This window comes from Melospiza melodia, chromosome 6 (genome assembly GCF_035770615.1).
Source record: "Melospiza melodia melodia isolate bMelMel2 chromosome 6, bMelMel2.pri, whole genome shotgun sequence".
Classification (NCBI taxonomy): domain Eukaryota; kingdom Metazoa; phylum Chordata; class Aves; order Passeriformes; family Passerellidae; genus Melospiza; species Melospiza melodia.
Genome location: NC_086199.1, coordinates 30,190,891 through 30,212,401, shown reverse-complemented (window position 1 = coordinate 30,212,401; position 21,511 = coordinate 30,190,891). Strand labels below are relative to the sequence as shown.

At 45.5% G+C, this 21,511-nt stretch overlaps 2 protein-coding genes across 3 annotated transcripts; both read left to right on the top strand.

The window, feature by feature from the left end:
• The first annotated feature begins 357 nt into the window (after nt 1–357).
• On the top strand, nt 358–11,500 carry LOC134420363 (ciliary microtubule associated protein 1A-like). Of its 2 annotated transcripts, none has more exons than XM_063160471.1 (6): nt 358–620; nt 6,052–8,739; nt 8,975–9,076; nt 9,420–9,541; nt 9,958–10,098; nt 10,201–11,500. In XM_063160471.1, exons 2-6 carry the CDS (start codon nt 8,319–8,321, stop codon nt 10,294–10,296), a joined length of 882 nt encoding a protein of 293 aa, XP_063016541.1. In that variant the 5' UTR covers nt 358–620; nt 6,052–8,318; the 3' UTR covers nt 10,297–11,500. The 2 variants fall into 2 exon arrangements, with proteins under 2 accessions (XP_063016541.1, XP_063016540.1); XM_063160470.1 differs by having other exon boundaries at nt 5,539–8,739.
• Nucleotides 11,501–12,197: 697 nt separating this feature from the next.
• On the top strand, nt 12,198–14,310 carry LOC134419779 (ciliary microtubule associated protein 1A-like). Its single transcript, XM_063159392.1, has 6 exons — nt 12,198–12,421; nt 12,546–12,746; nt 12,979–13,080; nt 13,433–13,554; nt 13,972–14,109; nt 14,215–14,310. The coding sequence occupies exons 1-6, from the start codon at nt 12,316–12,318 to the stop codon at nt 14,308–14,310; spliced, it is 765 nt and encodes a 254-aa protein (XP_063015462.1). The 5' UTR covers nt 12,198–12,315.
• The last annotated feature ends 7,201 nt before the right edge of the window (nt 14,311–21,511 follow it).

Sequence of the window (21,511 nt, the reverse complement as noted above, 5' to 3'; positions counted from 1 at the left end):
ACCTGCAGCTGCCTCTGCATCTCTGCTGAGGTTAGAAAAGCTGGACTTGCACACTTTGTAAATTGCCATCATCTTCCTCCCTCATCTCCTCTTGATTTCTCACAGCGTGCATGGGGCAAAGCCAGGCCAGGAGAATGCAAACTGTTCTTCCTGTCCTTTTTTTTTAAAAAAGAAAAGTTAACAAGGCATGGACGGGGTAATGTCAGTTCTAGGAATCCTTCTCTGGGAACTGAGTGGTTGTGAAGGAAACATGAGTGGAAAAAAAATGACCTGACTTCCCCCTTGGATCCAAGAGCTGAGCATCAGCATCAGGGAAGCTAGATGTAAAGGGTATCCCTCCTACTGATGTGAGATCTTCAATCAGTGCCGAGACAATGATGACCAAATTAACGTACTATAAAGCAGCTCTAATTTTAGCCTGGTTTGTTATTGTAAGAGTTCGTAGGGAAGGGTAAAGGGGGAGGTGAAGGCTGCTACAAATGACTAATGCTGCATTTCAGCCTCCTAAACCATATTTAGTGATATGGGATATAAACCTAAGCTCTCAGTACAATTTTTCCTATTTGAGTCCTGTTCCCTCTCTCCTGTTCCCTCTCCTACAGACAGCTGCTGACAGACAGGTATGTATTTATTGCGGGCGCTGTGCGGCAGGCGCACCCAGCCGCCGGGGCGGATCCGGCACCGAGCGCGGCACGGCCCGAGGGCAGCCCCGGTGCCCTGTGCCGGGCTGGGCTGTGCCCGGTGCCCTGTGCCCGGCTGGGCTGTGCCCGGCTGGGCTGTGCCCGGTGCCCTGGGCCGGGCTGGGCTGTGCCCGGTGCCCTGTGCCCGGCTGGGCTGTGCCGGGCTGTGCCCGGCTGGGCTGTGCCCGGTGCCCTGTGCCCGGCTGGGCTGGGCCGGGCTGGGCTGTGCCCGGTGCCCTGGGCCGGGCTGGGCTGGGCCGGGCTGGGCTGTGCCCGGTGCCCTGGGCCGGGCTGGGCTGTGCCCGGTGCCCTGTGCCCGGCTGGGCTGTGCCCGATGCCCTGGGCCGGGCTGGGCTGTGCCGGGCTGTGCCCGGCTGGGCTGTGCCCGGCTGGGCTGTGCCGGGCTGGGCTGTGCCCGGCTGGGCTGGGCCGGGCTGGGCTGGGCCGGGCTGGGCCGGGCCTCCGCCGGGAGCCGCCACCGGCACTGCCCGGGGTTCAGCGCCCGAGCTGCCCCAGGCCGAGCCTGCAGCCTGCTCAGTGTCACCAGCGTGTCGTGGTTGCCCCTCTCTGCCAGTTTTGGCCATTGGACTTGCTCGGGAGTCAAAGTTTGAGTTGGTTACCTGCGTGAGGTGGGTTTCGTGTACCTCCGTGGCATTTTGCACATCCTGAATGCTTTTTCTGCAGTGAGTCCACACATATACATTAAACTGCAATTCTCTGGGGCTGTCAGAATTGCAGACCAGCCTGAGGCATGGCAGTATGATAAAGTTTTCAGGCCCTGTTTAGTTAAGGCTGAAAATCTGGGACCCAGCCAATCTATACCACTCAGGGCTCTTTTCACAGTCCAAAATGATTTGGCTTAAACATTTCCAACTGTGATGAGGTCTCATTTCAGTGATTATACAGTCATTCACTTTTCCACATCAACATCAAAGTCATTAACAACTGAGTATTATTGCATTGGCTGGAATTCAGTTAAGGACTAGAGGGATGTTGCTCTTTATTAAGATAAATCATTGCCTTGGTTATGTCACCCATGAAATAATCAATTTACTGTGTTGGTTAATTTCCTCCCTCTTTGATCTGTGAATTAAATTCAGCAGATCATTGTTCCACACAACTGCAGTAGAAAGGATGCTTTAAAATAAATGTGCCACATTTTCTAATGGTACGAGTCTGGTAACTGTATAAAGCAAGACTGCACGTGGCCTGACCTATCTCAACATTTTCCTTTAAAAGCTTGAGAGGAAAATGAACCAGTAGCACCAATTTGGGTTATACTCCCTTGAAGTTCCTGAGAAATGAACCAGAGGAAAGAGAAAAACTAGCAGAACTGATTCTGAGGCCTTCGGAGGAGTTAGGCTGATTGCCATACGAAATGAAAATATTCTATTTCTACCGAAATATAAGGGTATTTCTTGATAGCCTTCATGAGCTTTGCTTACTGAGATGCTTACTGTAAGAATTTTTTTCAAAAACCCTACTCATAACAAGCCAAATATGAAAAAAAAACAACAAACAAAAACAAACAAAAAAAACCTGCACTGAAATCAATTGATATTCCAATCTCCTTTTGCATTGAACTATGCATTCTGAAATTAAACCATGTGTATAAATAAATCCACGTTGACTGGAAATCACTTTGCCTGTCAATGGGAAACTGATGATGAGAGCCCAAGTCTGACTCCTCATTTTGCAGAATTTCACAGCAGTGTGGATATTCAAGTCTCACTTTTCTAACATTAAACTCTAACTTTTTAAATTTAAATAGATTTAAATAATCCATCCTCATTAAAAGCAACACAGACTTCTTCAGCATTTCTCTAAGTTCAGATCCATGCCTCTTCTAAAACCTGAGATGTTCTCACATGTATGTCCTCTAAACTCAAGACCATGATCTATCATGAGATTTGAAAAATAGGAACAGCATGTGATGTAGTTTTAAGGTCAGCATCTAATTTTGTTAGATTTTGAGGAAAACAGCACATAGGTTTCTGGTTATGCAACCAAGATACAGAATTTCTTCCAAATTTTTACATCTTAAAGCTATATTTATATAATCTTAAAGATTCTAGAACATGTGTTGGTGAGAAGTGCTATTATTTTCAAAAGAAAATGCGTATGAAAATACTATTGCTAAAATAGTTGAACTAAAATTCCTGATTGGACTAAAAAAAAATCACTTTATTTCCTAACTCCAATTCCCATAACATGAGTAAAATATTCTCACTAATTCTGAGGTCAAAGTTACAAATTAGAGCAATGGATTAAGAAGATATAATACTGTTTCATTATAAGAATCACACCCCTCATTCACTTAAAAATTAATGAAAGCTGATTGCAGGTTTGTTTCTATAGCAATTACTTAGAGTGTTTCTCCTTACATTTAACAAAAATTGTGTGTGACTTCATGAAAGAAAAACAATTTGCATTAACAAATTACTTTAGTGCATTTGAAAGTCATCTTCATGAAACAAAATATACCCTAGCTGAGTATGCAGAAGAATGAACACTAATGAAAGTTCAAAATCAGGACTATGTAGAAATTCATGGTAAATCAGTCAGGATATTCAGAATATATGAGGAGTCTTAGTATTGAAGAGTTAATTGCACCTGATTAATGCACATGGCAATTCTATGTTGCTTATAAACCTCCTCAGTTAGCAATCAAATTACTATTTTCTAATTAATTGCATTTGTTAGTTTCTACTTGTCAGTTGTTTCATATTCATCATCCTTTTGCCATTAGTTTCCATTTCTAAATGAATCATTCTAAGAGCAGAAAGTGAAAACATTGCTATTCCTCAAGCATGATTTCTTATTTTGTTGACATGAATGCATAGTAACTGCAAGTTTCTTCAAGCTGTTGTGGAATATTTATTTTTTAGTTGCCATGAGGTCATACACTTGGAGTTTTAAGATGACAGAAACTCCTGGTGGAGTTTTGAACACATTTGGCTTTTGTAATTCTGCTTCAGGCAGTAGCAGGCAAGTTAAACAATCACTGATTGACTTTTATTAACCGATTTGTAAGGCTGATAGGCTCAGGAATGCAAGCTATAGACAGATTCTTGAAATACAGCCGAGACAGGAATCTCACAGAAATTCCAAAAATAGGAGGTAATATTCTCCTTGCAAACTATTTTTTTCCCTTAGATAATATTCTTTACTTTATAAGATATTATTCTTTTTCTGCTTTTTATTTGAAAAGTTCATCAATAAATCTATGATTATTAAAAAACCCCAAATTACCTATCACAGACTTAATTTCAAGCCTATGCTATTTTACATGAAAATAAAAAAAAAAGAATTCCCACTAAGGTAACTGAAGAGTTAAAGTTAAAATGTTAACTGAAGTAAAATTAATGTAATGGTTTCTTTGGTATAAACTAGCTAGCAGCCCAGAAGAAGATGCTGCACAGTGGGACTCCTAATCTGTCCTTGGATTATCCCCTTGTTCTGGGGTAAACAAGCCAAGCTGTACTTGGCATGCATTTCCTTCCTGAGAGAGCAACTCCCTTCAACTCAATAAAGGGTGGAGAGGAAGGGGCCAGAGTTCCACCTTTCTCTGGGCCAGACACCTGTGCAGGGTGACTAGAAACACAGAAACACAGCCCTGCTATAGAACACATTCTCCCATCCCATGCTGGTTTTCATAGTTATCCCACATATACCATGAGCTCTCTTGGAGGATTAGAGCTGTACAAGCCAGTTCCTGATTGTATAAACCATAAGTTATGTGATATCACAGATTTGGATGCCTGTGCAATCTCAAATTTTTGTTTTAAAGGTTTGGTTTGGATTTATTAAATACATGGCATTTATTTAATTGCTAGATCAAATTAATTTCTGCTATGAATATATAGTTATCATCTAATATTCTAAGGAAAAAAGTGTAATTAATGATTTGGGGCTTATGTTTCTCTTTTATTTTTCATTTTGATGTCAAAAAGCATCTGTCATACCGCAAGCATTCCACATATGAGTCCTTAGATTGAAGCAGCAGTTCTGCAGTTTTGAAGGGCTTATAGAAACAGCCTCAGGACCTCTAAGTGCATTTACACAGTTGACACCAAACATATTAGTGGAATCGATGTCAATGATTAACATTCTTCTTAAAAAGAGAGATAGAGCAGGGTCTGATAACTCTAGTCTGTGTTCTCTGAACCAAAAGAACGCTCATGGTGGGTACTTCTTGCCACTTCCATGCAATTAAACTTTTGAGTAGTATTTCTTGGCATTGGAACACTACTGTTAAATGTCCACAGTGGAGTGGAACAGATAAAAAGAAAACCAGACAAATTTATCTAAGCATTTTCATTAATTGTTAAGATGACCTTGCTGATGAGAGGTAAAGACTCAAATTCTGTCCTTAACTGAATCAAAATGGAAACAGCACAGACATGAAAGCCCTCAAATTTATAGATATTTAAGCCTCCATCTCTTTCAAAATCAAAACTTGAAACCAGATCAAACTTAATTGCTGACATTTGTAGCATTTTTTTCCTTTTATTTGTCTAAAGAAAGCATCATGTGTGGCATACACTAGAGCTCATACAATTCGATATTTGACTGCTGGGAGCTGTAGGTACAGCAGGGATTCTCCACATCACTGAAATTATCTCTGAAACATACAGGTAAAAAAATCTGTTATACTAATTTTTTTTTAATTAAGCCCACTGTGTCACTTCCTAAAGAGTACTGTACAAAGATCTTGTAACACACAGTGAAAATGTATAGGTATCCAGTTATTTGTAAATAATATATCATACACAGTAATTATAATTTTTATAATTTTAATAGGTTAATAATTTTAATAGGACTCTTTTAATTCTGTCATCCTTTTGTGTTGATACAGGCTACAACTTCCAGCAACATTACTCCATGCTCTCACTAAAAACTGATCAGTTATAACATATCCTTTTAAGAAGTTTGAAATAAAATATGCTAAGTATATTAAAAATGTGCCAGGTATGTTACACCCACTGCCAGATTCAATGCCAGTAAATTATCCTGTTTTGCAAGGCATTCCCTATTGCTATTCACTATGTGAATAAACTTCTAGCTTTCATTCATTCTAGGCTCTGGAGCCCAGTGATGGCAGCTCTGGGAAACAGCCTTTGGGCTGAGGGCTGTCCTCTTCATTTTTTGAATGTTCTCCACAAGGAATGGTTCATGGGATTGCTATCAGTATGCTCCAGGGCAAATGCCTCCTTCTGTGGGATGCTTCTGGGGAGTTGTTATCACTGGGCTCCAACTTTAACACCTCCAACCCACTGAAAATCTTTTATCTGTAGCTGTTATCAGCAGGCTTCACAGTTAAAATACCATCACCCAAGAAGGCTGTTTACTGGAATGGCTTTTTTTTAAGTCTCCAGAGTGAAAACTATGCCCCAAGTCTGGAGGAGCAGCCATCAGTAGGATCCAAAGCATCATCTAAACAAAACTTATTTGATAGCTTTGCACTGATGAGGACACAAAGGAAAGAAAGATGAAAAAAAATGAATGCAGATGATTCAGGCTAATGACACCAAGAACACAAGAACTGGAACTCATCAACTAATGCTGGCATTTCTAAATAATCCAACAAGAAATGTGATTAGCCAGCTACACTGATAATGTATTAGCTCCTGCCAGTCTTCTCAATATCTGCTTCACCTAAGGTAAAAGAACAAGCTCATATACAATTTTGTTAGTATATCAAAGACTGCAAGTGCTATGAAAACTGCTGGTTATACTGCATGAGTACTTGACCAGTGGGAGAAAATCCCATCTGTGTGTGCCTTTGAAGTTTAAGTGCCCTTCACTACACAAATCAGCTTGTGTTAAAGGATTCTTATGTCTTCTAAACTGGTTTGCCACTCCACTGTTTTACCTCACCCACAGCATCTCCATTCAAATCACAATTCATATGCTTCAGAATGTATTTCCTAACTGATGCTATATTAACCACAGCCCATGTAACACAGCAATGGAAGAAAAGCCATAAGGGTCTCAAACCATAAAAACCTGGAGACTGAAAAGCTTTAAGGGTCACTAAACAAAGCATGGGTAATAACTGGTATTACTGACAAAGAGTCAGGAAGTCTGGGGAAGGAAAAACCTAGCAGGAGAACTCATAGTGCAGGCACAGAGATTCAAACACTACTGGCAAAATCAGAATAATGAAACTTTGTCCAACCCTTCCAGGGAAACCTTGAAAGAATTCATATGTTCCTGAGGCATCAACATTGCTTTAGGAAAATCCTGTTGACCATGAACTCCCAAAATAACCTGGAGAAGTGGGCATTAAAGAGAGAAAACTGCTTGAAGACATCAGTAGCATCTGAGGAGTGATGCAGAAACTGGCAGCCCTCAAATGGAGAGGCCAGAACAACTGATATTATTGATAGCTTTGCTCTTTCCCTCCCCTGTAATAGTAAGCTCAGAGCACAGAGACCTCGGAAAAGTATCAAAAGGTACAAAGCACAAGCTGGGCATTGGGCACTATCAACTTCCCAGCTCATTTCAGGGGATCTCCCATCGGAAATGACTGCAGGTGGCAGTTACAGCTAACTCACAACATTTGTTCACCCCCAAAGAAGGGCATTCTTACATTATTGCTAAATAAGATTAGAAGCTCAATTATAGAGCCTGGACAGAAGCTAAGCCACATCAGCTGCTTTCTCACTCCTTTCCTGCCAGACCAGCAGTTAATGGAAAGGCCAAAGCAAAACAGGGGAGAAGTTTGAGAAAAAAACTTGTTTAATTCTTCTGGTTCTTGGGGAGGTTGTTTTTTTCCCCTCTGGCTAAGAGGTGTTGTCAAAAGGATTCTGCCCTAGAGTCTCAACTCTACGGGGTGAGAATTAGAGTGGGCAGCTCTCAAAGACACTTTGAGGCAAAAGCCTCTGTCAGTTCTCCCAGCCCTACAGCAAGCAGTTCAGGCAGACACAACCCATTAGACAAATGCTCTGTGCTCAGGCACCACTGGACCAGAAAGGGCAGTGCGGGGTCTCTGGGAACATGGGGACAAAAGCAGCTCTGTGTGAGAACAAACTGGGGCTGCCCCACACCAGACTGAGCCAGTTCCATGGCAGGCCCATGCCCAGCCCCAGAAGAGCTCTGCAGGCAATACGGCAGCACTGCAGCATGAACAGGTCTCAACATCACAGTGGGCTTTGCTCATCACAGGGAGAGAATGGCCCTTTGGGATGTCACCTGGTGATGGAGGTCAATGTTGATGGATCCACCTAGCAATGGATTATGATGTCACCCAGGGGCTGGTGTCCCTCCCTGCACATCACCCAGTCAGCGCCACACTCCAGCAGACCAAGTTCGCGTGCAGACGCGCCGGAGGCTACCACCCAGCCAGGCCAGCGCTGCGCTTCTCCACTGCGGCTGGCCTGGCAAACAATCATTGCCTGAGGGCACAGCAGGGAGTTCTTGCTGCATCTTTGCTTCTAACTTGCTGCTTCTCTCCATTCCTCCTTCTCTTCCATCTGCTACTCCTTGTTGCTCTTCACTTTCCTTCACCTTCTCTCGTGATGCTAGTTTGCTTTCTTCCTGCTCTGGGCTACAGGAAAGCTTTGTACCAGTGCTGTGTCAGAGAAGCCCTTTGGTAGCTCTCCAGTTTTTCCTGTAGTTTCTCTGGCCACCAGCATGGAGGGACCCTGGGTAGGCAACTGGCGACCTCATCCCCGACGGGGCCCAATCCTTGCAGAATTCAGCACCCCAGGTCCCAAGTACTGGCTCCCTGGGACAACAGGTAAACCAACTATCAGGGGACATGATAGCACAGCACAGTGCTTGCTACCACTTGGGAACCTCCTTTCACCACACAGCTGCAGGCACAGGTCCTTTCACAGGCTTTTCTTGCCAGGTCATATGGCTCATGATCCCACCAAAGACAGAGCCCCTGCGTTCTCATTTCGAGGGACCAAAGCTCCCTCCACAGACACCTGCTCACCAGGTCCTCGGTACTTCATTGAATCATCCATCACCAAGACTGGGAAGCAGATGGCTCCATCAGCACTTGTGACAGCACGTCCCAAGATCAGGATTTTGGCCACCCCTGGACCCAGTGAGTAGCATTTCTGCAGCACTTCATCTAGGCCGGACAAGCAGGCCTTACTGTTGCCCTGTGCCAGGGGGGCACAAAGCCCACTGCTCATGCCCTGAATGGGCTTCAGAGAGTTCCAGATGGAAAACAAACAAGCAAGACTGAGCACCTCCTCCACCTTCTCCTGACTTCTCCTCTGTGGCTTGCAGTTACGCTCCCAGTTTCACTTCTTTTCTTGTCTCCTTCTCTGTCCCAGGTGACTACCGCACGGATCGTGCCAACAAACTCGTCTTCCATACTGCACCGTCCAATCTCATGGTGTTCCGGCCCAAGGACTTGAAAAGGTTCCGAACACCAGGTATGGAACTTGGGGAAACAGACACTCTTACAGCCTGCGTGTCCTCCAGGAAGCGTCTGCAGCTTCTTCAACAGGCCCAGCAAAAAGCCTGGGCAGCAAGACACAGTGTGTGCTCAACAAGCTTTTAGCTGTCCCACAGCACCAACTTCTCCCATCTCACAGAAGAATCGGCACCTCTGGTGTCAAACAGCCAAGGCACACCACATGCAACAAAAGCCAGAGGCACCGGGATGAGGGGCAGGATACCCTTCCTGCTCCTCACAGCCAGCTTGGCAGGCTGACTCTCTTCCACCCAGGCATTCCCACAGGACTGACCTACGCTGTCTTCCTATTCCATTTCCAGGTCCTGGCACCTACACCTTGCCCAGGATTCTGGGACCCAACACAGCATACACTCATGCTGAACCATGCTACTCCATGAAGGGGAAGAGTCAATACCAGAGCTGTTTTCAAGATGTGGCAAAGGTGAGCTGCGCTTCTGTTCTCTAACAGCAGCAGCAGAAGTTCAGCTACTCTGCTTAGGGCAGAAAGGCCCCAGTGCCTGCTGTATCCCCACATAACACACACTTCCCTGCACCTGCAGAAAAGAACAAGAAACCACAGTGCCTTTGGCTCTGCTATTACCAGTAACACCAGCAACTGAACCCCCCCCATTTTTCCACACCAGCAGCTTTGGCACAGTACTGCTCACTGGCATTAATGGCAGTAATCTCCCCTCTGGGAAATCTACCTCTCTTCCCAAGGAGCCCTCAATTCCCAAGGCTCCAGGGCTCCCATACTGCTCCTCTGGCCAGCCACCTAAAGCAGCACAGTACTCATGGACACCCAGCAAGAATCCACACTGCTTCTTGTACCCACCAACCTCATTGCTTCTCTTGCAGACGCCAGGTCCTGCAGCATTTGACAAGGTGGATCTGGATGTCTACAAAACCAAGGCTCCCAGGTTCTCAATGGGACTAAGAACCAAAGTTCCTGGAAAGGGAGGGTTTCCAGGTCCAGCAGACTACAACACCCTGGGAAAGGTAAGGCAGCCTGCCTACCATTATGTGTTTTGCTGCACAACCTTCACTTGAGGAAAACTGGAGAATGAGCCACCATCTTCACCTCTTTTCTTCCCCTTCCAGGTTGCACTGATCAAGGCCCGGGATCCTGCTTACACTTTTGGACTACGACATTCTCTCTACAAAGCTTCCATAATACCTGCAACACATGTTGATTAAAGACAGACACCTGAAGAGATCTTTTTTCTGTTCCTCCTTTGCAGCAGGGTGGGGTTAGGTGTGCGTTGGTGTAGACCACTGGCTTCACTGTCTCATGTCTATGCCTCAGTCAAAACATGGCAGGATGAGGGTGAGGGGAGAGCAGTGCGGTAACAGCGTGAGCCATGCTGACACATCCAACACCACCATTTCACCTAACCAGAGCAAAACACTGTGAAAGCTTTCCAGCCCTGCCTTGCACACTCTCACCCCATGGCCCATGCTGGCCTCAAGGACAAAGCCCATCTCAGTGTCCCCCTTTTCAGTGCACATAGGTGGCATCTGCCCAAGGTGTGCCCAGAAACACATATGCCCTGCATCCTCTCTTGACACAGGCAGGGGCGGGCTCATTTCCACAGGTAAGTCCCCAGAACACTGAGAGTTAAGGAGAAAGAACCATTATTCCCAGTCTGAAAATGGAATCACCATAGAATCCTGCAACAGCCCAGGTGGGAAGGGACATTGGAAGGGACCTCATCCAGCCCTTGTGCAGAAGTGGCAGCCTGGAAGAGACTAGCCAGCACCTAGCCAACTGCAAACTTGATTGTGGCCAGTGATGGGACTCTACTGTCCCCCTGGGGAGCCTGTTTCTCCTCTCTGGCTAAGTGGTGATGCCAAAAGGATACAAAATCCCCTGATTGCTGGGGAACAGGGTGGGAATTGTTGGAGTGGGCAGCTTTTTCAGGTGCTCCAAGGCAGGAGCCTCTCTCAGCTCTGTGACCTGCACTTCAGTCTACTTAGCCTCTTACAATTACACTGATAAAATAATTTAATAATAAAAAAGGCAAAAGTGTTACTATGATTACAAGTAGAAAACCCTGAAGCATATGTTATATGAATGTTAGGAGTGCTGTTTTTAAAGTATTCAGTCAGAGAAACCTTATCAAGAAGTTACCAGGTCTCATGTGCCTTGTTCAAGAAACTATGCTAATCGTCATGAACACCAGTTGGAAAACCCTTCCCTTCCCATCCTAATTTGCCTATCAAGGATTCCAATCAGTAGATCTCAGTAGATATGGCCAATTATAGTCATAGGGTAGGAATATTATTGTAGTTATATAACTAGTGAAACCAATCATTGTAAAGGTTACACCTAAGAATGGGCAGATGATGTATACTATGTAAAAGAACTTATGTAAAAATGACACAGCAGAAAAAGCATATAAAATGGATGAATTTTGTTTGCAAATCAGAACAAAATCGGAGGAGTAATCCCCCTTTTTGCTGGCACTGAAATACAGACGTGTCTCCTTGTTCACAACAAATTGGTGTTGGATGAGTTTATTTCACACTGTTTGGTGAAAAAAGCCCTGTGCACAGGCACCACTGTACTAGAAAGAGCTGGGCTGGGTATCTGGGAACATGGGGACAAAAGCAGCTCTGTGTGAGAACAAACTGGGGCTGCCCCACACCAGACTGAGCCAGTTCCATGGCAGGCCCATGCCCAGCCCCAGAAGAGCTCTGCAGGCAATACGGCAGCACTGCAGCATGAACAGGTCTCAACATCACAGTGAGCTTTGCTCATCACTGGGAGAGAATGGCCCTTTGGGATGTCACCTGGTGATGGAGGTCAATGTTGATGGATCCACCTAGCAATGGATTATGATGTCACCCAGGGGCTGGTGTCCCTCCCTGCACATCACCCAGTCAGCGCCACACTCCAGCTGAGCAAACTCGTGTGTAGACGCGCTGGAGGCTATCCCCAGCCAGGCCAGCGCTGCGTTCTACGCCAACAATTGCTGCCTGAGGGCACAGCAGGAGTTCTTGCTGCATCTTTGCTTCTAACTTGCAGCTTCTCCCCATTTCTGCTTCTCTTCCATCTGCTACTCCTTGTTGCTCTTCACTTTCCTTCACCTTCTCTCGTGATGCTAGTTTGCTTTCTTCCTGCTCTGGGCTACAGGAAAGCTTTGTACCAGTGCTGTGTCAGAGAAGCCCTTTGGTAGCTCTCCAGTTTTTCCTGTAGTTTCTCCGGCCACCAGCATGGAGGGACCCTGGGTAGGCAACTGGCGACCTCATCCCCGACGGGGCCCAATCCTTGCAGAATTCAGCACCCCAGGCCCCAAGTATGGGCTCCCTGGGTTAACAGGTAAACCAAATATCAGGGAAGGTAATGGCAGCAGGAGGCACAGCACAGTGCTTGCTACCACTTTGGAACCTCCTTTCACCACTCAGTTTCAGGCACAGGTCCTTTCACAGGCATTTCTTTCCAGGTCATATGGCTCATGATCCCACCAAAGACAGAGCCCCTGCGTTCTCATTTCGAGGGAGCAACGCTCCCTCTGCAGATACCTGCTCACCAGGTCCTCGGTACTTCATTGAATCATCCATCACCAAGACTGGGAGGCAGGTGGCTCCATCAGCACTTGTGACAGCACGTCCCAAGACCAAGATTTTGTCCACCCCTGGACCCAGTGAGTAGCATTTCTGCAGCACTTCATCTAGGCCGGACAAGCAGGCCTTACTGTTGCCCTGTGCCAGGGGGGCACAAAGCCCACTGCTCATGCCCTGAATGGGCTTCAGAGAGTTCCAGATGGAAAACAAACAAGCAAGACTGAGCACCTCCTCCACCTTCTCCTGACTTCTCCTCTGTGGCTTGCAGTTACGCTCCCAGTTTCACTTTTCTTGTCTCCTTCTCTGTCCCAGGTGACTACACCACGGATCGTGCCAACAAGCACGTTTTCCATACTGCACCGGCGAATAGCCTGGCATCCCGACACAAGGACTTGAAAGGTTTCCGCACACCAGGTATGGAACTTGGGGAAACAGACACTCTTACAGCCTGCGTGTCCTCCAGGAAGCGTCTGCAGCTTCTTCAACAGGCCCAGCAAAAAGCCTGGGCAGCAAGACACAGTGTGTGCTCAACAAGCTTTTAGCTGTCCCACAGCACCAACTTCTCCCATCTCACAGAAGAACCAGCACCTCTGGTGTCAAACAGCCAAGGCACACCACATGCAACAAAAGCCAGAGGCACCGGGATGAGGGGCAGGATACCCTTCCTGCTCCTCACAGCCAGCTTGGCAGGCTGACTCTCTTCCACCCAGGCATTGCGGCCTTTCCCACAGGACTGACCTACGCTGTCTTCCTATTCCATTTCCAGGTCCTGGCACCTACACCTTGCCCAGGATTCTGGGACCCAACACAGCATACACTCATGCTGAACCATGCTACTCCATGAAGGGGAAGAGTCAATACCAGAGCTGTTTTCAAGATGTGGCAAAGGTGAGCTGCGCTTCTGTTCTCTAACAGCAGCAGCAGAAGTTCAGCTACTCTGCTTAGGGCAGAAAGGCCCCAGTGCCTGCTGTATCCCCACATAACACACACTTCCCTGCACCTGCAGAAAAGAACAAGAAACCACAGTGCCTTTGGCTCTGCTATTACCAGTAACACCAGCAACTGAACCCCCCCCCATTTTTCCACACCAGCAGCTTTGGCACAGTACTGCTCACTGGCATTAATGGCAGTAATCTCCCCTCTGGGAAATCTACCTCTCTTCCCAAGGAGCCCTCAATTCCCAAGGCTCCAGGGCTCCCATACTGCTCCTCTGGCCAGCCACCTAAAGCAGCACAGTACTCATGGACACCCAGCAAGAATCCACACTGCTTCTTGTACCCACCAACCTCATTGCTTCTCTTGCAGACGCCAGGTCCTGCGGCATTTCCCAAGGTGGATCTGGATATCTACAAAACCAGGGCTCCTAAGTTCTCAATGGGACTAAAAACGAAAGTTCCTGGAAAGGGAGCGCTTCCAGGTCCAGCAGAATACACCCTGGGAAAGGTAAGGCAGTCAGCCCATCAATGTGTTTTGCTGCACAACCTTCACTTGAGGACAGCTCTGGAGAGTAAGGCATCATCTTCACCTCTTCCCAATTTCCTCTTCCAGTTGTCAATAACCAAGGCCCGGGATCCTGCCTTCAGTTTTGGAGTCCGACATTCTCTCTACCAAGCTTCTTTAATACCTGAAACACATGTTGATTAAAGACAGACACCTGAAGAGATCTTTTTTCTGTTCCTCCTTTGCAGCAGGGTGGGGTTAGGTGTGCGTTGGTGTAGACCACTGGCTTCACTGTCTCATGTCTATGCCTCAGTCAAAACATGGCAGGATGAGGGTGAGGGGAGAGCAGTGCGGTAACAGCGTGAGCCATGCTGACACATCCAACACCACCATTTCACCTAACCAGAGCAAAACACTGTGAAAGCTTTCCAGCCCTGCCTTGCACACTCTCACCCCATGGCCCATGCTGGCCTCAAGGACAAAGCCCATCTCAGTGTCCCCCTTTTCAGTGCACATAGGTGGCATCTGCCCAAGGTGTGCCCAGAAACACATATGCCCTGCATCCTCTCTTGACACAGGCAGGGGCGGGCTCATTTCCACAGGTAAGTCCCCAGAACACTGAGAGTTAAGGAGAAAGAACCATTATTCCCAGTCTGAAAATGGAATCACCATAGAATCCTGCAACAGCCCAGGTGGGAAGGGACATTGGAAGGGACCTCATCCAGCCCTTGTGCAGAAGTGGCAGCCTGGAAGAGACTAGCCAGCACCTAGCCAACTGCAAACTTGATTGTGGCCAGTGATGGGACTCTACTGTCCCCCTGGGGAGCCTGTTTCTCCTCTCTGGCTAAGTGGTGATGCCAAAAGGATACAAAATCCCCTGATTGCTGGGGAACAGGGTGGGAATTGTTGGAGTGGGCAGCTTTTTCAGGTGCTCCAAGGCAGGAGCCTCTCTCAGCTCTATGACCTGCACTTCAGTCAGACTCAACCCATTAGACAAAATCCCCGTGCTCAGGCACCACTGGACTGGAAAGGGCTGTGCTCTGTGTCTGTGTGTGGGGAAGAAGCACGTCTTTGTGAGGACAAACTGGGGCTGCCCCACTGGGGCTGTGTGAGCCAGTTCCATGGCAGCCCCATGCTCAGCCCCAGCGGAGCCCCGCAGGCATTGCGGCAGCGCTGCAGCACGAACGGACCGGCGGCTGGCCCCAGCCTCCGGCCGGCGGCGTTCGGGTGCCGGTTAACCCCCGGGTTAACGAGGGAAAGGCTGCGTGTGCCATATTGGGGGGAGGCGGAAGGCAAATTCCTGGGACCGAGGCACACAATCCCGCCGCGTCCTCTGCGGACGGCCTTGTGCGGCCGTGCCGAGCTGGAACGCGGAGCGCCGAGGAGCTGCAGCGGCGGGAGCTGGGCAGAGAGGGCCCAGGCTGGAACACGGTGTGCCGAGGAGCTGCAGCGGCGGGAGCTGGGCAGAGCGGGCCCAGGCTGGAACACGGTGTGCCGAGGAGCTGCAGCGGCGGGAGCTGGGCAGAGAGGGCCCAGGCTGGAACACGGTGTGCCGAGGAGCTGCAGCGGCGGGAGCTGGGCAGAGCGGGCCCTCAGCGCGGCTCTGGGCAGGAGCCGGCAGCCATGGGAGACAGCTCTGACTGCGAAAGGGGAGCACTGGATGGGTGGTGTTGGGGTGTAATTTTCTCTCTATCTGAATAAATAGCAGTAAATTACACTCATTTCCTCCAGCCGAATCCGTTTCACGCGTCGTTATCTCAATTCGCGAGCTTTTACACCTTGTTTTCCGTTCCTGTTTCCCTGCTGAGGAGGAGCTGCGGGGACCTTGATTGCCTGAGGCTCCCCAACTCCGATCAGGCATCTTCCTTGTCAGGGCTTCAGGTGCCCTTCTCTTCATTTTGAATTGTCTGTGGTTAATGGGAAGTCTTTTAACTAAAATTACATGAAATCGAAGTGAGTTAAAAAGATTACAGGAGAACACAAAGTTAGAACAGGAAAGTATTTGTTAAAAGTTGCTATTGCAGGGGAGGGACAAAGGCAAATGAAGCTTTGGTTAATAGACTGGATATTCAGTCCTTTGTGGTGCAAGAAAATTTTATACCTGTTTTTTTTTAATCTACAAAAGAAATCTCGTCCTACCTGTATTCACAGATGAGGTCAGTGATGCTGTGCTCTATGGGAACAGTGCTGAGGCAGCAGTGGACAGATTTTGTTCTGGACAGGTTTTGTGCCCTCATGAGTAGGGTGGGCTTGTCTCACCTGCAAGGAAGGCTGGAGAAATGGTACTCAGGGTGACCTCGGTCATCATCTTGGGACATCCACAGATGTGCAGTGCTGGAGCTGAGTCCTTCCCATTCACAGTGATACAGGGGTGAATGTAGTGCTGAGTACCTGCAGAGCAGCTGTCTGTGATGGAATGTTTCGCTCCTTGCAACTTGTAAGTGTTAAACTTACAGTTTGTTAAGTGGAAGCAGCAGATGTGCTCTGATCCCCCAGGTGTTCTCCCCCCCCCCCCCCCCCCCCCCCCCCGCTGCCCCTTCCCCATCTTTCATTATTCCTGGTTTACCTGTCATCTCAGAGATTGTGTAAGTGAATCCCAGGGTGTGGAACTCTGCCATGATGTGGCCACATGGGTGATGAAACCCCCAGGTGCCCGCCCAGGCTCCATCCATGTTGGTGGCTACAAAGCCCATGGCAAGAATAGGAGCCTGGGACCACAGCACTGCCCAGCCCAGTGCCACACGAGAGCTTGCTCTGATGAGTCTTCTCCTATTTTCTCTTATTCCCAGAAGGTTCAAGGGTGATCCCCCTGCTGAGCACTCATCAGGCCTCATTCAGGCATTCTGTCCTCTTTGGGTTCCTAGAGACAGGCTGGCAAACTTGAGAGGCTCAGGGTTAGGCTGGGAAGGTTTGTGTGGATGGCACTGGTTCAGAGTGGAGTAGAGAAGGCCTTGATGCACCTCACAACTTGGTGCCTATGGGTAAGGCACCTAATATATTTTCCTCTTGAGAACATGACAAGCAGACCTTGATGATGTCTGCAAGGCAGAAATGCAATGAGAGAAAAAACAATGTGATTTTTTGTTTATCTAAAAGCTGTATGTTCTTGTAGTTTTGGGTCACATAATATGAATGCAAATTTGAATGCCTCAGACTTCTGTTTCATGTCTTATTTTTCCATGGACCCTTAATTTATGTTTTTTTCTGGAGAGGGTGATTTGGGCCTGGTGTTTGTAAGCAGAATTTTCTGCTGAAGATAATGTTTAGGAAGAGCACCTCTATGCTGCCACTTTTGGGAGTTTGACAGCCTGAGTGTGCAAATGAAGGCAAGAGAGGCCTTTCACCAGAGTGCAGAAGAAACAGAGCAGACTCCTGTGTGCATTGTCAGGTCATGCAAACAAAAGCTGGATGCCAGCCACAGATGCAGAGTGTTTTCAGACTTCTTCCCAGTAAGTAAATATAGATAAATTCTCCATACATTGGAACTACCAGTGTGCTTAGCAATTATCAAAATACTGGTGGATATAATAAGTGTTTTTCATGTTTAAGTGCATCTTAGGTTTAGGGAAGAGTTATTGATGGGGAATTTGTCAAAAACATTAGTGGCAGTGTTATTAGCTCACAGTCTTAATGATGGGAAAGCAAACAGCATGTGCTCTTTAAGACACTGAATCTCAACCACCCGAAAGGCAAGGCCCAAGACAACTAACTCTCTTCTTGAGACTGTGACTTGTGATTGATCTGGGTTGCTGAGTTTTCTGAGCATTAACCTCAATAATTTAAATATTTCCAGATTGAAAAGCTTTTTGTAGTCAGAAAATCTGAAGTGGCTGCCGGTCCTCTTTAAGAGAAGCCTGTGTAGTTATCGATTTGTTTGTTCTGTAAAAGTTTACAGAGAAGAATCTTTATCACAGCTCTGTTTTGTTTTCTATAGTTGTTTTTGGACATGCATGACCAGAGGGAATTGCTCTCTGTCTCTGTTTTTAAACTTAAAATGTGATGAGGTGGTGTATCCACTTTAATATGTTCCTACATTTGAGGATAAAGGACAAGCTATGTTATACACCAGGAAAAAAAACCAAACAAAACCAAACATCCTTATTCCATCTTCATTTTTTCTCTGGAAGGGATTTAAGGACTCTGGCCATCTGGATGTCTGGCAACTCAGTCAGAGCTGTGGCTACTGTGTGTGTGCAGATTAACTGTGTAGCACATGCACAGTAAGTCCAATGTGTCCAGTACACATCAGACCTGCTGCACATGTGCTGCACAGATGGTCCGTGCATACACAGTAAATCAGCTATGTTAAGCCTACTGCGCATATGCAAACCATCTGTGCATTGCACATATGTATATTTTTGCATGGGAAATCCCTAGTCAGAGCATGAAAGGTTGTGGCAGAGAGGAACTCCAGTGGTAGAGAGACCGTGAGAGTCTGACAGTGGCATAAATTAAAGCAGCTCCTTGCCTGTTTTTGCTTATGTCTGGGCCAAAGCGGCAAATAAGTTCCTCAGAACCAGAAAATCTGACTAGCTGCTTAACAGTTTCAATTTCTGTAACAATTGGCTGCAGGAGAGAATCTGTATCAAAACCATTAGTTTTAAAGACAGTGATTATCGGCTAGAACTGCAGCTAGTTTGTCAGGTAGCTCAAAATGAACAAGGTCTGATATTTTACTTACCTGTCCAGCCCACTCTAAATAGCTTGTTCATTTCCTCCCAACCTTCTCACCAAACAAGCCCAAGCCTTACCCATGTGAATTTCCAGTCTCAAATGCCCAGTATATACTTCCTCTAACAAGTAATGTTTCTTAATTAATATTCTCTCCCCTTCCCACTCCTACCTGTCTATGCTTAATGTTATATTTCTGCTTTTATTCTTGGTTTCTAGTCAATAGCTATATGCCTTGAATTTATCCCTAGTTTTATTCTGAGAAGAGATGTAACTTTCTTGGTCAGGAACTTCCAGAAAAAAACACCTTCAATCAAATACTATCAAGGCCAGGCTTTACAAGTTTATTAATACAGTAATAACACTAATGTGTAGTAAATCATATGAAGTCAATGCTTGAAGTGCTAGATTCCACTACGCTGTAAATAATCCATTTAACCAAGGGGAAATACCCAAGTGAACAAAAGAGGCAGAATTTTTCTGTAATGCAAATTAGAAGCATATACCTCATAGTTGGGCTGATTTTGAAAGAAGATGCTGGAAATGTGATAAAAGTCCAACAAACAATAAAGTGTGACATATGAAGTGATCTGTCATTTCTAGTCAGAGTTCCAGCCTCAGTAAGCTGCAAGATAGATGATGCACTAAAAGAGAAAGAAAAAAAAAAAAAAAAGATAAATAAAGGAAGGCCCTAAGGAAAGGGGGATAGGGATAGGGTTAGGAAAATTGTAGATTATTTGAGGCCATCTCCTTGACCCTAGCCTACCTCCACTGGTGCAACCACTGGTCAGGGTGAAGTAAAGCTGACAATAGCTATTCATCATACTATAGACTTCAATGTAAAATGAAAACCACAACTACCTCATATGATACAAGTACATACAGGAAGGGATTAAATCAATGAAAGATGTTATCCCAAAGCAAAATAGGAATTCCTATTAAATTCATCTCTTACTTGAAGAAGTGATTTTTCCCTGCCTTAAGCTACAAACACATGCAATACACCCTCATAGTCAGGTGTGTTGAAATTCCATAGGAGTTTCTTGACCCACCCCTCCAATTAATTTTGTCATCAAGCTGCATAATGTTCCCATGAATTATTTGCTTTCAAAGATGAGCAAATGATGTACAGTGAGGAAAAATAGCAATTATTTTCTTTCAGAGAGACTGCTTGGTTTTCCCATCTTTGTTTACTTCGAAATCTGGTAATAGTTTTATTTTTTTGCCTGGATAAAGGAATCAAAAAAGTATCATTCTTAGAACACCTGACATTTCTTCCTGCAAAGTCTTCCTTGAAAGGCCATAGTCAGGAATTTCTGCAGCTGGGCTGATACATGAAAGTAAAAGAGCTCCTTTATTAAAAAAAAAACAAAAAACAAACACACCTCTGTTCCTCCTAGTTTTTAGCATCCCTAAAGGAGGAAAATTCAACATCAAGTGTCACAGTACCTTGGTGTAAATATCTCAAAACAGTCTATTAATCTTGACTAACAAAACACACATTTTTCAAATTTCTCAAGGCTGTGCTACAATCCTGGTCCATTCTGGGAACATCTTAAAAAAAGTGTGTGCACACATATGCACGCATTCTTTGAATGACTCCTTCATTCTTCAAAGAATGGGGTTGTCCATAAATTTCAGCTCTTTGTATTATAGTACATTAATTAAAAATATCTGGTTAGTGTGACCTTACTATTTTCAGACCTGCCAAATGGATTATCCATACACAACTACAGCTTCACTGTTTAAACTAAATCTGTCTTAAAATAACTGCAACGCCTTCTCTTCCTTCCTTTTGCCCTAAAAATAACAATTGTCACAACCAAAGAACACAGCAGTTATTTGTCACAAATCACTCACAGACAACAGCTTCAGTTCCTTGTTATAATTGGACAGTGAAAATGTTGAAGGGTTTCTAAAATAGAGGTGTCAGCCCCTTTGATTGACAGGTACCATGGAACTGCAGTCTGTCCAACCTTCTTCCCAAAAGCTGAGATCTCCTTCAAAACCTTAGGAAAATTTTTATACTCAATGGAAGTTGTCTATTTAAAGCACTGGTGCATGGAAATGAGTAATAAATCAATCAGAGTTTGCCATTGGTCAGCAGGTGTGAGCATTTACATTGTGCATCACTTGATCAGTTGTTTTTCTTGAATGTTATCTCTCTTTACTGTTATTATAATTTTTTTCATTTCAATTATTTATTTGTTTGTTATCTCAAACTAGAAGTTTCACTTTTGCTTCTCCCCCCTGTTCCACTGAGGGGGATGTGGAGTTTGGATCCATCACTGAACAGAGGTGCATTCTTTCTTTATAAGAGATCTGGCTTTAAATAAAGCTATTCTTCACACCCAGACACAGGTCCAAATTTCTTGTTGTGGCCATCTGGCTAATATTAGCATCCTTCTTTAAAACTGTGTTCTTGCTAGCTTCCCAGACTTGCATCAGTCTTTTGAAAAAGTTTTATTTTTCATTATTAACATTTCACACATTCAATTTCAATCAGAAGAAACAAACATATTTCGTCGTAAGAAGTGAGCTAGCAACAGAATATTCAAGGCAACGATGCTTTATTGTTTTGTTTGTGGACTGTTTGGTTTGGTTTAATATTTTCTGACCAAAAAAAAAAAAAAAAAGATTAAAAAAAAAAAGAGTAGAAGCTAATATATAGACAACTGGTGAACTGAATTTGTGTGTCTACTGCCAGGAGCCAAAAAGTGGTGAGAAGTAAGAA

Excerpts from the sequence above, each read along its gene's own strand:
- LOC134420363 (XM_063160471.1), top strand. The coding sequence starts at position 8,319 with ATGGAGGGACCCTGGGTAGGCAACTGGCGACCTCATCCCCGACGGGGC. Across the intron at positions 8,740-8,974 it reads TTTGGCCACCCCTGGACCCA|GTGACTACCGCACGGATCGT; the intron begins GTGAGTAGCATT and ends TCTCTGTCCCAG. Across the intron at positions 9,077-9,419 it reads GAAAAGGTTCCGAACACCAG|GTCCTGGCACCTACACCTTG; the intron begins GTATGGAACTTG and ends TTCCATTTCCAG.
- LOC134419779 (XM_063159392.1), top strand. The coding sequence starts at position 12,316 with ATGGAGGGACCCTGGGTAGGCAACTGGCGACCTCATCCCCGACGGGGC. Across the intron at positions 12,422-12,545 it reads TGGGCTCCCTGGGTTAACAG|GTCATATGGCTCATGATCCC; the intron begins GTAAACCAAATA and ends ATTTCTTTCCAG. Across the intron at positions 13,081-13,432 it reads GAAAGGTTTCCGCACACCAG|GTCCTGGCACCTACACCTTG; the intron begins GTATGGAACTTG and ends TTCCATTTCCAG.